The following is a 17,454-nucleotide window of genomic DNA, read 5'->3' on the forward strand; positions in this document are numbered from 1 at the left end:
TATATATATACCTAAATACAACAAGATCTAAAAGAAATAATTCGAAAGCACGAATACTAATACTAAATATTTCATTTGTACATTTTCAGTCGACTGAGTGGATCTCAACCACACTTACGCCCCCATCTTCCCATCACCACAGGCACGAACTACACTTCCATCATTATGGTCATCATGTAGCTTGGATCTCACTGTAAGGTGCTGCAAAGGACGACAGATGATAATGATGAGAAAATCACGCGGCCACGTTGTCAACTATTTACCCTCTCGATCTTCTCTTCAACCTGACACAGTCGCGTCATCTGCTACACGTCCCGTAGTTCGTAGGCCGGCATTCTCCTTCCGACTGATGCGGGCGTCTAGCAGCATAAAAGCGTTGGCCTGTCCCGCCAGTGAAGGATAGCCAGCTAGAACAAAAAGATATGTTCTCGCGATGTCACGCCCATCGCCACTGCTGCCGCCACTGCTCGTTCGAGTGGTGCCGCTCTGGGCGATGTGGCTAATCGTGTATTGCTTTTGTATCTGCTATCTTTGTGTTTCCACTGAGGCGTCTCTAGCTCTGACGTCATCGTCGGCGCCGACAATGGTAACGCGTCACGTATCAGAGCAAACGAATCGCCTCAGCCATCGAGGTAGCCTGTCTAACAACGGCTCCCAGTCGTCAGTGGACTCAGCCTCAAGAGAAACGGCGAGCACCAGGCCGGAGATTCTGCCCGTGCCCACCACGATAGCAAAGTATGTCAACAGTCAGAACGATCGATCGCGAAACAGATCAACTTTATCGGCCATAACTAGCAATGATAATTGGCATCGGCCCCAGTGGATGTGGAGTGAGTATTTGGACGATTCTAGGCCTAATCTTGTCGTCGAAGCCATCCTAAATAGAAAAAAGCAGTTTTCTTCGTCGTCGTTGAATGTTGCAACTGCCGATCATGAAAAGGGTATGCACTACTCACATCATCGATCACGCTCTACTAAAAGGCATTACTATGAAAGGGCATCAAGGGACGGGGTCAGAGAGACAGAGGGTAATTTCAAGTAATTGGAGACGATAGTTCTGCTTCACGTACAATTTCGTACATAGGCTTCAACAGTAGGGTTTCGTTTAACCTCGAGAATCTGACGATATTTTAATGGCACTAATAACCTGACGGAAACAACGCCTAGCATTGTATATTCAACGATGAACATAAGTGAAAAGACCCCCCAAAACACAAAGGCCTTAGGTCCTTCTTATCTATCAGTAATATTTTAAGAACCCACCTCGTGAACCAATAAAGAGTACTTAATTGTATACTAGACAGGCAGGGATGTCCAATAGGTTGATATTTTATTACTCGTATCTGAAATGCAGGCCATCGAAATAATCAAGTACGGGGAGTAGCGTTTGGTTCGGCGACTCGTAAACGTACGGACCACCAGCATCGACACAATCGTTTTGACTATGAACATTCAGTAAGGCTAAACCGTTATAACAACCGAAAGGCCACTAGGGAAACCCAAGCTAAAAGAGACGGTAGTACACAACTCCTCGAGAGATCCCGGGACCGGTTTAATAAAGACCCTTTTGTAGTTGAAATCAACAACATTCGAATGGAAGGAAACGCCGAAGTATTCAGCGACCAGTGGGATCAGATCAGCAGCTCTGGCCGTGATAATACTCAAATGAAATCAACGCGCATTGGTGTCACTATGGATACAAATGAGAAGGGTGTAACGAATGATAGCATTCGTAGCAGCGGCAGGAGGTTTGAGGGGACGTTTCGGTGGCATACACCGGAAGACTATCGAGTTCAATCAAATCAGCAACGGCCACAACATCAGCAAGAGGACCATCCATCACAACTGCTGCAGATACAACAGACGCAGGCAGGCGGGGGAGGAGCGTCTAACAGCAAAAAGGGCGTTAAAAAAGGTAAATCGAATGGTACATACGTGCAGTGTCCTAAAATTCGAAGCAATAACAAACAGAATTGTGCTAAGAGACCTGTGTATTGAAAATAACTTGCATAATTGTGATATTTCGGTGGGGTCGCTTGCTACAATATCGTTTTAGAGCGAAAAGCAAAGCTTCATGTTCTTATGTACTATATAAAACATATATATATATATATATATATATATATATGTTCGGGCGTAAGAAAAAGGAATGAGAGATTTAACATGGGTACGCCTGTTTTGTCTTGCTTGTATTTCAGGCCAAGGTAGGTTCCGTTTCTCGTGTTCTTGTTCATAGTAGGGATTGCAGAACAAAGAGTCGAATTTTAACATCTATCAATTGCGAACTATAAAAGTAATATCTAATCAGTAGATTATTCCTGCGGAACATTATTTCTATTTAATAACGGAATCGATAGGCATCGCGAACGAACTCTTCACCACTCACTTGCTATGATAACTGATCCCCTCTGGGCTAAAGGATACCTCCTAATACTAGCAACACATTAAGAAGATAATCTTCTCCGACTTGCTAACTAATATATTGCCGTTCAAACCATTCGTCTATTACTAGCTTAAAATTAAACAAACAACGAGAATGGAGAAGAAACTCTGTCTTATTACCGCACTGAGTGCAGTCGGACACGACGGACGATCTCAAAAACTTCACGTGTACTACAATCGTAGAAATGGAACCCAATGTCAAGTAATAAATATCAGTGATGATATGACGCTCTTCTATAAAACGCATGGACATAAGCACCCGTACGCATAAAGACATACATGTGCACATAGAATCTACGTGCAGTCAGTACAAATTATCAACAATTCGATAATAATAAATTCATTCCTGCTTATGGCAGCATTTTCTAGAGATGCTCTATCTCTTTCTATTTTTGACGTTCGTAGCTTCGATCGTGTTCACGGCAGTAGCAGGGGGCGCAGTGAGCCTCCCATGCAGTCTTGCCCCCGTACCGGACGAAGATAATGAGGTCGCCTTGGTTCTTTGGTATAAAGATGATATTTCCGCCCCGCTGTTCACGGTGGACGCCCGAGGCATCGGCGACCTTCAGTCCGCTCGCCAGAGCTCATTGGACCAGCTGAAAGAAAGGGCAAACTTTATTTTGATTTCGTCCCCATCGCACATATCCGCGTCGACAACGGGCTATAGCAACAGCAACTATCGTAGTATATGGCAAATCAGTCAGGCGTCAACGAAACATAGACCGCCATTGCCAGCGTCTGCTGGCGCGCATCCGGGCACTCCAACTACTGGTTTTGCCGCTCACCTACATGTTCAACCTGTTCGAGAATCCGACGAAGGAGAGTACCGATGCCGGGTAGATTTTAAACGAGCCCGCTCGGTCAATACGGTCGTCAATCTTCGTGTAATTGGTGTGTGTCCATTGCTGACGATAATAATGACGGTCACTATTATTATCATTAATTGCCTATACTAATACATGCAGAACAGGTACACTCGACAAGTCTATATAAATCTTGTTAGCAACGCGTTCAAAATAGTTGTTGGATAGTGCATGCCGATATTTTGTGTCTGGGGGCAATCTACACTTGAATGATGGAGTGAAGGGAGCGAGAATGTCTTCTGCATAATGCTAATTTCATGAAGCGCTCCAGAGCCGTCCCGGGCATTGTTATCCACTTGGCTTGCTGCCAAAAATTTAGAGCACGCGTCACCATGCTGGGATTATAGAGGATTAGGCAAAAGCTTTTTAACAAATCTATACTATATATTGTACCGATATAGAATACAAGCAGTAAAAAAAAAAAAAAAAGATTTGTCTGTAATCATTTTCCTTTTCGTAATAATAGTTTCCTTTTTCCTAATATAGTTTCGTTTTCTTCCGCTCCTGTGGCGGGGCTGCTGGTGGTACCTACGTTTTTAAGTTTACGATTGGTTCGAATGATCATTTATTAAAACGAGAGGTTTCGCAAAGTTCGGTTTTAGATCCATTTATATTCATCCTTTGCATGAGGCATGCCGACCTTCCGCATCGAGTGCCGCGGGAACAGATTTCACGCCATTTATTTTATTCGTGCTCATTCACTCTCATGAGACAAGCTCGCAAAAGGTCTCCTAACGCAGGCGTCTGTGACCTTGACGATAAACTGGTTAACGCTGAATGAAGCTATCAATCATGCCGTTGACCGTTTTTTTTTTAAGGATGCCGACAACGGAATGTGCCCTAAAATGCTTTACCGATATACCAACTCAACAGAAACCCCAATCAATTTAATGGGAGAGTCCTTTAATTAGGTCTACTTGCACGGCGCCTTGGTTGGACTTTAGAACAAAGACTAAACTGGGCTAACCGTTTCCTTGTGTTGCGTGTAAAATTTCTGCTATAATTGCTATACTAACTAGCCTTTCTACCAAATTTTAACCCAACATAGATTTTTGTCATTTCATAGTTGCACCATTGTCCTCGTACGCTATTGTGGCTTATGGCAAGACATCAGCGATCCACAATGTGTTGAGTTCAATCAAACGATCGCAGAAACTACTAGAAATGAATTACCCTATTACTTTTTACCACCCTACAGTTTTATGAACCACAAAGTTGCCGAGATTTACTAAGCATCGTTTGTAGTAACTTGGCGTCCACGCTCATCTTGTTCCTATTACGCATTAGTCGATCCCAGCCTTTCAAGCTGATACTGCGTTGAGGCTGATATTTTTGAAGAACATTTGAATAATTTTTTAGTAATATATATATATATATATAATGTATGTGCTTGAATTGAGTTCAACCATGTTAGATAGGGACTGCTGACAAAGTACGCTCGAATCTAATTTATTCCCACATTTTGCGTCTGACAAATTGTTAATTGACGCAGTGCCTCCCGGTGATCCAGTTATTGAGACGCGGTCCGGCGTCATCCTTCGGGAAGGCCTTGCGGGACCGTTTAATGACGGCGACCCATTGACGCTTCATTGTTATACTGGTGATGTGGGTCGGCCCCGCGCAAACCTCGTGTGGGTAGCCCATGACGGGCGGGTAATTGATGACACGTTCTCGTACGAGCATATCGACACGCACCATCATCAAACCGTCGTTGTGCGTAACACACTTGAGATTAACGCCTTGAACCGGGACCATCTGCTAACGACTCTAGCATGCCAAGCGTCCAATAACAATATTACGGCACCGTCACAAACCTCAATTACGCTTGACCTTAACTGTGAGTGGTAATTAGATGCTATGCGAAGAAAAATAGGACGTTAGATATAATTTAAACGAATGCCACCTCTGAGCGTAGTGCTGAAAACTAGATAAAAAAAAAAAAAAAAAAGTAATGTGTTGAAATAAGAACAGATTACTTATAAATAAGCATCGTTATACACGCACTGTTGACTCGAATATTATCTACTTATTATATTTACACATTTACTTCATTAATCACTTGTGTTGATTACGTCTAGTACCGGATTGAAAAAATAATAGCATGTTACCCTGTTGCTAATTTCAGTAAAACCTTTGTATATAAATGTTGAACCTTCTTCGACACAACCACTATCAGCCGGTGCCCCGATTGAGTTCGTATGCTATTCAAGCGGCTCTCGACCACCTGCAGTACTGACATGGTGGAAAGGCGATCAGCAGGTCCAGGCCACCAAAGAGGACTTTTCCAGTGGTAAACAGATGAACGCAACATCTGTCATGCTCCGGAACGTCAAGTACCCTTAATAATCGAGCAAACATTTTGGAAAAAAAAAGCCACAGCATTAATATTCTAATGAAATATAAGAGATGACTATTTCATCTGTGTTATTTTTTTCCTCTCTGTTCAGGCGGGTCAAGTTCAAGTACATCGGTATTGACCTTCACACCCGAGCCGGAAGATGATGGTGCCATTTTGGCTTGCCGGGCTGAAAATCCCGCAATGAACAGCAACGAGGGTGAGCGATTCGGTGGCGGCGAACGTCTTAATAACCGACGCACTACGGCTGCCTTGGAGTATAGCCGAACGCTCGACGTACACTGTGAGTATCATAAAAATAAACATAAAGCATGCTGTCTTCAAAAAATATTCCGAATTTACTAGAGTGGCTATATAGGCCATGTCTGTTCATGGCGTAACCATTTTTATTGAGAAATTTTGTATACTTCGCTACTTTGTAAAAAGTAGCATATGCTAATAAATATAAAAGTCATAGCAGAGTAAAGTTAGCAACTTGTACACTGCTACAACTAGCTAATGATAAGTATATAAATAAGCAATAGCGCTTTATTACCATCATGACATCATAAACTTTAAGATAGCTAGGGCAAAAGTTAAGAATCACAAAGTTGTACTCTTTACTAATTTTCGACCGAATCGAAAACATGAACATCTTCGATCATCATCATTTAGTTCGGCGAGTTCTCAAGTTGCCAATAGCCCAGTGGCTGTTACCTTCTTAAGTTAGAAACTCGATAATTTTAATAGGAATAGGATTATGTAATTCAACTCAGTAGATCAGTAGGCCCAGCCTCGGGGCCTATGTTGGTTACAGGCTGCTCGGTGATACTTCTTCCTCATCGCAACCTATCCTGTTTGTTTATTTGTCGGGTGTCTTCGACGACAGATGCACCAAAATTAAAATTGGTCCTTGGTGGTGGCGTACGCTCGGGAGACATTCGAGAGGGTCGCGACGTCTACCTTGAGTGTGAAATTACGGCGAAACCAGCCGCACACGAAATCGTCTGGTATTTCGAGGGCACCACGGAGCTGCATACAGATAAAGACAAAGGTACGTCATGGAACTATAGACTTCACCGGTGTACGGATCCCATAGGCATGTTATTTGTTACTCAGCCAACCGTTTTCGAAGCCGTGAGACCTGTCAGAGTTGCCTGTTGGCAAATGGCACCATGCAAGTCATCTCAGGGCCAAGTTTATATCATTGGTATTTGCAGGAATCATCGTCAGCGGTTCGTCTTTGGTGCTGCAGGCTGTCTCTAGATCTCAGCGAGGATGGTATACGTGTTCGGCTTCGAACCGCGAAGGAACCACAAGAAGCAATCGGCTTTTTCTTCGAGTGAAATGTTAGTGTACCATAGAGTCGTCGTATTACGGGTAGAGTAGAAACTATTGATCAAGATCTTTTCGAGCCCGAACGTAGCCCAGGAACAATGGTGTAAAGTTAGTTCATTTCGCGACTAATTTATTACTAGTTAGTTTATTTTTTATAATTACATCTGGCTAAAAGGTTCCCGTATGCCTTCCAAATCCGTAATAAACGCAACGATATTAAGCATGCAATGAGTCAATCGGAAGAAAGATACAATTGACGGGCACGAACAGAAACATAGGTATAACTAAGTTATATAGCTAACCAAGTAGAAAGCCTTGGTATGTCATGTTAGAGGTCCGGCGAAGAAAAGGGCTAACTATCATAATGAAAAAAGAATGCTATTGATGCCGGAGAAATAAACATGCGTGACTGCAAGGCCATGCGTGCGCATCCTATAGCATCTTCGGTAGCAGTGTCCTAAGGGCCTTAACAAACGAAAGCTGTGAAACAGCCTTGGCTCCTTGGTCCAAATAAAAAATAGATATATGTAAATACGCCTTTATATCAACGTTCATGTATCTACACCAATACGCCTTCAATAGCGTATTAATTGAAATTTATTATTAACAGAAATTGAAATGCTCACAAGTCCGGAAAGATCATTTATCTACCAAACAAACGATCTTCATAGCGACATTACTGTCACATACTGTTGAGATCAAGAGGCGATCATTTTGAAGGTTGAGAGCCAGCACGTCTTTCTGCAATTCTGCTTCCGAACTCACCGCCTTCCTTCATAATGTCCCCTCTTGGATAACTAATCGGCATAGCAAATGCTCACAAACTCACTCCAGCCAGAAGGCTGAGCGTTGCATGTGTCCAGCGACCTGATTAAGTGTGTTTACTTGAAGTAGATTTATTTAGAATGGGGGCTTCAGTTCAAAATGCCTCTCTATTTTTTCAAAGCAACAGAAAGGTCATTATTAGATCTAGCCGTCGACGTGTGTTACTATGGGAAAGCTGCTGTCTAGCCAAGACTGTAATGTGTCAGGCTCGGAACAGCATGCAATCGTCCTATAGGTTTGCCCTGTTGCTGCTCGTGCTCCTTACGAAACTTCGAAAGAGGAGAGAGGCTTGGTTGTTGATAGCCAAAACACCGATCTGCACCAAGCTTAATGCAAGAGAGTTGTTTTTTACTGGAAGGTAATGGCGAAGAGAGCTGAAAATAAGACGGCATAGCAATGTCGCGCAATAACGCTACACATGCAGACATAACTAGTTCGCATAGTTAGCCTAGCAGAAGACCCTAATATACCGTTATATCCCATCAACTTACAGTACCCTCGTTAACGTCTTATCAGTGGATAGGATTTATCTGTGTCTAGCAAGCGTCGAAACGACGCTAGTGACGCTCCATTAGGAGTTATTTCAGCAAGGAAAACAACTGATAGGAATAATGAGCCGTAAGTGATTCATCGATGGATCGACGATAGGTTCTTATAGCTTTGCGGCTTTTTCGGTACGTTCCGCTGATGGCTACCGCCATTATATTATATTTCGAAGAAATTATAATTGGTCTGATACTGTAATCCACCTGTTTGAGCCGCTGAAAGAGATCGACGTGGCGTCCTTGTTCGGCTTCCTGTGGGTCGCGTCTGATTGCTCCAGGAGACGCTTTCGACAAATTGATTGATCAAATAAATGTGTTCCGGAGCTGATCTCTTGTGTGTGCGAGCACGAAGTAACATTGCCCTGCCAGACTGCCACCATGTCGAGTCATTTCCGGTTCCGGTTAGACTCGCTAAAGACGACAATGTTATTATCATATTTAGGTTTCTGTTCGGTTTCAAACATCTTAGATCCACAATACTTTTTGTAAGTATCGCAACAGCGCCTTGATCTTGTCAAAAGCAGATTTGCTATGGGAAGCTGACGGAATAAACCATTCCTTCAGCGTCCATTTAGAGGAAGAATTTGGCTTGGACGATCACTTGTACAGTCATTAATACCTAGACCTGTAGCATGATGGTGTCCCTGGTAATACCCACAGTAATAAAAACTTCTCGACGGCCACGTGCGAATTTGTCTTCTTCCCGTGAAACGCCTGCCTTCTTTTGTTGTTACCATTATGTTATAGAGTCCTGTTGTGTTTGTAGGCGTTCAGGAAATACGACATGATCGCAGATCTAACGGGACCAGCGCGAAACTGCATGGGCCCGGTATCCAAGTACGAATTGGTAACAGGTCGTTTCACGCTTTCTCTTATGTTGATTGACAAGCCGGCTATAAAGGTAACATTATTGGGTTTTTGGTCTTACTTGCGTGTACTTTTCGCCTGCTTATGATATCAATGTTTGCTCCATGCGATACAGATGCCCCCCGATGCCGATCGCAGCAACGTCGCGTCTACGGGGTGGATTTATACGAGAGCGCTCGAATTCGGTGCGATGTCGAGGCTGACCCCGAAGAGAACACCCACTTTAGATGGACTTTCAACAATTCGATGGGCAAACGCGCCGAGCTCGACTCACAACCGACCACGGCTTCGCATCGAACGTCAAGGTATCAATTGAATCCCAAAGAGGCCACATTTTATATTTGCTTTTTTGCTTATCCTTATGAGATTTTTTTGTATAAGTTTTTTAGGCTATTGCCTGTTTAGTAGTAGAAAAAAATGGTTGAAATTGAAAGGCTTTTTATTAGTGCGATCAACTAAAAACTTCTATTTTGCAAGAAACATACTGTCTTAGGATATTAGAAGGAACATTTAAAGGTTTTTTTTTCATCAGCTTCAAGATGACAAGTAGACATGAACGGCAAGTAAACTATATCTCGATGTGTCGGCGACAGTGGCTTAGCAGCAGTCTTTAATTGTCTACATGGCACAGGCGTTGTCCAACCCTTGATTTGTGCACCATTTGACACATAATGACATGTTCTTGTTTCAAACGACCTTTGGCAAAGTAAATTTGCCACTTAAAGGTTCAATATGTCGTTGGTTTCGAACCTCCTCTTTTAATTTTCGTTAGTATACGTCCTAATTTATTTTTCAATTTCAACAAGATTTTCATTTTCGCTGTAGTAACTAAGCTCGGTTTTTAAGCTACCACGCATACGATCTGCCTAATGAAACACCTCTTCAGCGCTTATCGATCAGTTTATAACTCGCTCAATTAATTCCTAACGAGCAGCGTACGTTTATGCACTTACTGAATGACTAGCGTAATCAGAACCTATGCTTGCTTCGATGACGGCCGCAGGTCCATGATCAACTATAAGCCTCTGACGGAACAAGACTACGGAGAGCTGTTGTGCTTCGGAGGAAACGAGGTCGGCGAACAAGTGGAGCCGTGTATCATTCACATTGTCGCCACTGCCACGCCGGATCCCCTTGAGAACTGCTCTCAGGTCCGAATTCTTAACGTGCACAAACACAGATGTATATGTACAGGCAATATGTAGAACGGCCCCCAAATAGTGGAAATTGTTCGGCGTAACCATAAACTAATGGCTAAAATTTAGCTAGAAGCAGAGCTGTATCTACGGTGTATCTGTACTCTGGCGATAAACAGATGGCCACAATGATAGAAAAAAAAATAGCAAAAAAAAAAAAAAAACTATCGGTACGACGGAAAACAGAGTCGTTTCCCACATTACAGTGAATGTACATTTACAATTAACAAGTGCTATTATTATTACTATCACTAGTACTATGATTATCATTGTGGTACATAATTGTCAGCGATAAAGTAAGTACACGTCTTACTTTCGGCGTTCAGGTAAACGCGACGGAGAATAGTCTGACGGTCGAGTGCTTCGAAGGTGCGTGGAACGGCGGCGGAAATGAATTATCCGCACTGTCTTTCGTGGCCGAACTCTACCGAAGCGACGAAAATGACTTAAAGAACGGTGTAGCTTTCGGCCCAATGATTGCTAATGTCACGGTGAAAGGAAGTACCACGTCTGCGTCGACGGGATTACCATCGGTTCCAGTATTCGTGTTTAACGATTTGCCTCGAATCGATGATCACACGTCTATAGCTAGTGGACGTAACGACGTTGGCTATCGAGTACACATTTACGCGCGGAATCACAAGGGTCGAAGCCCGGTTACAACACTTATAGTTCATCTACTAAACCCATCCAAGTACCAAACAAAACGTGAGTATATAGTTCATGATAGCTTTTACTAGTTTGACTGTATTAATTAGTATGAGGCATTTCGCGAACCGTAACCACAGCTGATAGCTTGCAGACTTGCATGTTCTCGTGTTCTACTAGCAGAGCGATGCTTGTCCTAGAAATGTTTCCGCAACAATGAAATCAAACGGTAGAAGACGAGGCTGCATGTCTCAGGTGATTATCAGTGAAAAGGTTTCAATCCCAGCCCCAAACCGAAGACATACGGTTTGATTGTCAAATTGTTGGTAGTTTCTATTTATGTATCGCAGTAACGAAGGTCGCTAGCCATCGTGAGCATATTCTAGAATAGCTCTTTAGGTGCAGTGGAGATTTTTTGAACTCTGTAGTAGTCGGGACTTTACTACATCTGGAAACCGTTTTCCCCAATTCTGCAAAGCTCGACTGCAGCCGGCGTTTCTCACTAATGTGGAACTCGTTGATTAGGTAGAAAGGAGAATCGCATTTTTGGCGAACTGGCGCAACGTATTCGTTATTGATGTTGTTACAGAGTCAGCTCGATTAGGTGTTGGCTGGATAGTCAGGCCACTGCTTGGCCTTGTTCTTGTCCTGCTCATTCTGATCACGTTGGGAGGGGTCATATTGTTCGCGGTTCTAAAATACAGCAAATATAAACAACGACATCACGTTCACAATGACGAGCACAAACAAACGCACTCTGAAGACAAAGGTAACAAATCTGAGCAAGCAACATTCTATAACGAAGTAGATAAATTTTTTAAAAAATTTTATTCGTTTTTAGAACTCATTACCTTGCTAGATAATCTGCCCCTTTTCTCATCGCCCTTATTATATTTTATCGTAGTCAATATTTTGTTAATCTTATTCCTTCCATTATATCTATATACTCAATCTAACAAGATAGGGAAAGGACAGATGAGTTAGTCAGCATATCTTATCGTAAAATATACCATAAATTATGTTGCAATCTCCTAATAGTAATAATACACCGTAATATCCTGAAAAGGCTGGCGTAATGTGCCAAACAACAGGACGCATACTTCTACCCTCAAACGCTATGTGAGTACTAAACAGGACAATCTCATCATGCATCTATGATGTCCACTATTAAATGTTTGTTGCTAATTGTAAACTCGTAAAACTTCGATAACGTCAGCTTGGACCAACTCATTCGTAAGTTGTAACGATTGATTCTTTTTTCTAGCTGACACCTTTTTTTTTTGGTACAACTAACTACATTTACATGCGAGCACATACGTATGCATAGTATTATTCCGCTACCGCGCTTAATTATAAGTTCCACCATTCACCTCATTGAGACTCTATCGTAAATTATTCCCAGTACAACGAGAGCTACATCGTTTTTTGGAACTGACCGTCCTAATGGGCCTTCTTCATGACCTGTCAGTGGCCCACTTCGATGGCGTGAGCATCGTCACCGAACGTCGGTTGACCGCTCAACTTTATAGCTCTTTGTCTCATACCCCCATCTGTCCTAGCCATTTATTGGCCTTCTGGATATCTGTAGATTTTAAATGTCCAATGGGCACAGGGTTGACCGCTTGCTATTACTGTCTGCCAATTGAAGCACACGGGAGAGGCTATAATCATTATACTAGCTTCAGATTATACTGATATATATTATCTTATTGATAGATGATAGATAATCTTATTCGGTATGAGGACTAATCTGTTTATTTATAAATACTAGTAAATAATTTGTAGCGTCTATTAAGCACATGATTAGTACGAATCGCTAATTTCGAAATTCTGCTTTGCCTTGCCTTCTTTGTTGTCAATTTGTTTGTCATAAATGACAGCACCCGCATCGGAGACGCACAGCACGAGAAGCAAGTGAGTCCTTAAAAATTGGCATTGCCATGACGGGAGTGTTCACTGTTCGCAACGATATAGCCATACAAAGTATTTGAAAACTAAAAAATAAAATGGCGATATAAAGGGGATATAAATGGAAGAGGGGATATAAAGGTGGGTAGATTGAACATGTTCGAAATAACAGATAACAGTGCTAATGTGTTGAAACCAGTGGAAGACGATGGGAAAAGTGACACATAAAAATGACTGTTTTTTTTCTGGCTTGAATTGATTTAGTATAAGATAAAATTCTTACGACCAGAGAATAACATAAAATCGTAACCAAACCCATGAGATAATAATTCACGGCAGTTTAAGCTACTATCAATCAACAATTAACTAGTATCAGCATTATGCTTATTTTCTTTGCGTTTTCATTGCAAACTTTGCTTATACGAGTTTTCATCACTGGGAATTGGATTATGAATCTTGTTTGAGTAGCGGTTTCCACCACTTTTGTTTGTCCACCACTTGTAACTTTGCAATCGAAAACGTGTTCGTTCATAAGATCTTTTAAAATGAATCACGCGAAAACTTATTTCACTAATCTGTTTGGCCATCATAGGACAAATGTAAGCACTATAAGATATCACATAAAAAAAACAATGAAGAAAAAAGCAATAAAAACGCTCACACTTTATCCTCGCCCCCCATCCTGTACACAGAATAAATATACTGCTTGATATATAATTATCACACATGTCGTCATCTTTGCATCACTTGCTCCATTACCTTGACCATGCATTTTCCGTCGTCAAGATCCGCTCTGTCAGTGCTCGAGGCCGAGACGACCGATGCTGACCAATGCAAGGATTCTACCGAAGTCATAGTTCCACTGTCCGATGTTAGCGATAACGGAAGTAATAACCGTTGTGACAGCGTTGTACTCCGGACGCATTCGAATCTTGTCGGAACAGCTGAGAGTGCAGACGACATCGTTACGGCCGACTCTGTACTTATCCAACCCGATATTATTCAACGTCAGCAGATGCCACCGCCACTATCAACTACGCCGGGACTGGATTCACAGCAGTGCGGAATTTTCGGCATTATGTCAACCCTTTCGGTGACAAGAACATCAACCGACAAAATCACCAGATCCGATTCTCAAGTACTATCAGGAGACATCTATCGGCATCGGCTAGCTAATGGAAAGAGTAAGAAGGCTGGCAGTGGATCGAATCTCAGTCACGCCCTGACAACCGTAACCGAGTTACGGGAAGACGACCGATTAACGGTACCATTTGGTCATAATTTGTTTTCTGTGAATATTTCCATCTTTGTTATGCTGGGCAGGAAAGTCTTGCAAAGATATCAGGTCGCCAAAATTTTCAATGATAGAGTCCTGTAAAAAGTTGCAGTAGTGCTCATAACAGTGAACTATGGTATGTGCAGGATTTTCGCGCGTACTTCTAGTTTATTTTGCATGATTTTTTGAATTTCAAGTTATCCTGTTTTACTAAGTAACACATTTTCCATACAGGCGCCCCACCAAGCAGCCCAGCTCGGGGTCTACGCTACGCTCCATTTATATTCCTCTCAGCCCGGCTTCGGCGTCAACGATTTAGGCAATTGCGGCAGTCTCAACATGGACTGTCCTATCGTCCAACCGACGAATCTACGGGTATCTCCGCTTTGCCAACAAGCGCATAACAGCTCATCCGTCAGCAATATCGTTGAACATCAGCGTTCACCAGTAGCTACCCCGATAGTTACTCAAAGCGGCGATTCCCTTTGGACCCAGCCGAACGAACCCTTCATTCCCAGCGTAAAATCCCCTTCGATTATCGGATCTAACCTGTCGTCAAATCTGTTACATAACGACCCGAGTTTGATCGCTATAACAACGGATATCGTCGGCACCGATTTTGACGACGGCGGCTTTATCGTTATCGGCAGTAAAAATTCAGCGACCGGTCGAACGGCTCAGGAGCGTTGGAAACAGCAAGAACCCTCCGGGCACACAGAACTTTTACCCCCGCAGTCCAGAGTTTCACCATTGTTACCAAATAATTATACATCGGGACAATTTAAATTCACTGGAGTAACATCGGATTCACTTGATGGTTTAAATGCGGGCTGTGGCGATCACGCGCCAAATGAAACTATCGTGTTCTCACAAAAATTTCATTTCCGTAGACAACTGCCGTTAACGGAAGGCGGTATTACTACACAGCTGCACCATGATGCCCGTCAACAGCAGAAACCCAACGGTAATTCTGTTGAGAGCACTGTATAACACTGGGACAGCAAAACGAAACGCTGCATTGATCGTCTTTGTCGAGCTAACTTAAGAGCGTTTAGTGAAGCCTGACGTAGACACACTTCGTTTCGTGCTGAAGATAATTGCCAGCTGTCGGAAGCGGCAATGGTTGGTGAAAACAGCACCAAACGTAAAAATTCACACCTTTAAAACGGTATACGCGCGATACCTGTTTGAGCGGATATAACGGATGTGGTGTGAGTTGACGAAACGAGAAGCGGCGGTATCGGATTTGGATACTTGGAAGTACCTAGAGAAAGGAATCACAGTGAACTCATGCGGACGACAGGTAACGTAAACCTTAAACATAACAGGCCCATAACGAAAGAATCATACCGAACGGCCAAGTGTGGAGTTCGTATCAGAAGAGGATTCGAAACGCGACCAGCGATCTCCATGTTGAGAAAGGTTTTGCTGTTATTTTCTATTGGAAATTGAGGTGTAGGATGCGATCGACAAAATACGAATGTGTATCTGTGCGGGTGTAAGGGCTACGAACGGCTGCACTTTTGTTGTATAGACAATTATTATATTAAGTAGTAAGCGGCGTAATTGGCACCGTTTAACTTTATCGAATGAGCATATCTAGAGGGAATAAAAGACCCTAATGGCTGACGATTTTTTTTCTCCAAGTGCAACGAAAACAGGATCTTAGTTTCCTAAATAATTGAATAGGATTTGTTCAGTATTTAACTTGTTATGACAAAGCGAATGATGCTCGTTTTTACCGTGAACAACAAGATATGTTTATACAAATACTGAAATTGTTTTTAAGAAGAACATGTAATCAGCATACCAACATTGTCGAAGGACATACCCTCTTAGCTAGCCGTTTCATCGAAATGCTTCGTTCAAAACAGTGGTTTAATCTATTGTTGTTAGCTTAGTTTACAATGGTATATATACATAAGTATAAATCGTAGTAGAGGAAAGTATGTAATGAGCAAGTTGTAATATAAATAAAACAAAAAAAAACACTGCGGAAATATTCAAATATATCAAACAGACGCAGGGCAAAAGACTAAGAAGGTCACCCAATTAACGTAAACCTGAATCGGCTGATCAGCGTCAACTCAAAAATAAAGCAAGGTTCTATTCAGCCGAAAAACAAAATCGCTCGCGATGCATCTTCATTACAAAGTATGGGATCCAAGCGAGCGTTGTAGATCATCTACCTGCAGATATACGTTGTCGCAGGTAAATATGGCTCGCGAATACGTTGAAAGTATATGTAATAGTTACAAGATCGATAATGCTCCTATTCGGGGTCGGCTGTGAGTAGATGCGGACGTACTAATTGGCTTAGCCGTTCTCTTATACGGAATGAAAACTGTATAAATTAGGCTAGATAAATCTCGTCGGTGTGAGTACGGAACAGAAGCAGGAGTAAAGAAAATTATTGACGAAGTATGAATAATACCATGTAAATGATGTATTTTAAGACTTATTTGTATGAAATAGAATAATCCAAAAATGAACGAGAAAAGAATGCAACTAAACTATATAAAAGCGAAGGAAAGCAAAAGGTCAATAATTGTGGAAAATAGTACGCTATAGATCAGAAGCAAAAAGACACAAAGCAACAAAAGTGGAAGCATATGGAACTATAAGAGGTAAAGATTGTAAAACAAATATCGTCAGATTGAAAATAAATTATATTCGAAATTTCGACAAAAACAAACGGCAACGCCAAAAGCTAGACATATTTTTCGTCTCCTCAGTCACTATGAGAGGTCATAATTTAATTTTGGAAATTGCGTAGAGTCGAGCCACACGTTTGGGTCGGGACCGATTCTACTTCGTGTGAACAGAAAGCGCTTACCCAGCTTAAATTTGCTTAATAAAAAATTAAAATAGCAACTTAAGTAGTTCTGGCATATGCTTTATTTAGTATAAACTTATTCTACAGTGGACTTGAATAATTGTTTACATTCACAACAGCGATAGATAGGATCAGTCTGATCCACCAACATCACATTCTATCGGTGGTAACCGCTGTTAGTTACAATTGTTTATATCTACCAGCTGATACACAAAAACTTGAACAAGTTGTATATCAGCTGGTAGTCATGATTTGTCATGAACGGATGAATGGCAAGTCTTACTATAAAACATTATTCTTGTGTAAGCGGAACAGCCTCATCGTGTAAGTTGCTCTCTCAGATTTAGTAAGTTTCTTTTATCGTACTTTTCAGTG

The 17,454-nt window shown here is 42.0% G+C and overlaps 1 protein-coding gene across 7 annotated transcripts in view; it reads left to right on the plus strand.

Annotated features, from left to right (window-relative positions):
* LOC111249595 (uncharacterized) overlaps positions 1-17,122 on the plus strand; it is a 38,942-nt gene extending 21,820 nt beyond the window's left edge. For 2 of the 7 annotated variants that reach the window (XM_022803642.2, XM_086987158.1), the window contains exons 2-16: positions 90-941; positions 1,355-1,915; positions 2,848-3,333; positions 4,798-5,142; positions 5,431-5,595; positions 5,753-5,944; positions 6,530-6,694; positions 6,861-6,989; positions 9,331-9,520; positions 10,219-10,366; positions 10,738-11,119; positions 11,649-11,828; positions 12,940-12,973; positions 13,754-14,231; positions 14,478-17,122. In XM_022803642.2, coding sequence (XP_022659377.1) covers positions 434-941; positions 1,355-1,915; positions 2,848-3,333; positions 4,798-5,142; positions 5,431-5,595; positions 5,753-5,944; positions 6,530-6,694; positions 6,861-6,989; positions 9,331-9,520; positions 10,219-10,366; positions 10,738-11,119; positions 11,649-11,828; positions 12,940-12,973; positions 13,754-14,231; positions 14,478-15,233 — 4,719 coding nt within the window. In that variant the 5' untranslated portion in view covers positions 90-433 and the 3' untranslated portion in view covers positions 15,234-17,122. Of the gene's footprint in view, positions 1-89; positions 942-1,354; positions 1,916-2,847; positions 3,334-4,797; positions 5,143-5,430; positions 5,596-5,752; positions 5,945-6,529; positions 6,695-6,860; positions 6,990-9,330; positions 9,521-10,218; positions 10,367-10,737; positions 11,120-11,648; positions 11,829-12,125; positions 12,179-12,939; positions 12,974-13,753; positions 14,232-14,477 lie in introns of those variants that run through there. The other 5 variants (XM_086987161.1, XM_086987159.1, XM_086987163.1 and 2 more) reach the window with 5 other exon arrangements.
* The last annotated feature ends 332 nt before the right edge of the window (positions 17,123-17,454 follow it).

Source organism: Varroa destructor, unplaced genomic scaffold, assembly GCF_002443255.2.
Source record: "Varroa destructor unplaced genomic scaffold, Vdes_3.0 BEIS01000004.1, whole genome shotgun sequence".
Classification (NCBI taxonomy): domain Eukaryota; kingdom Metazoa; phylum Arthropoda; class Arachnida; order Mesostigmata; family Varroidae; genus Varroa; species Varroa destructor.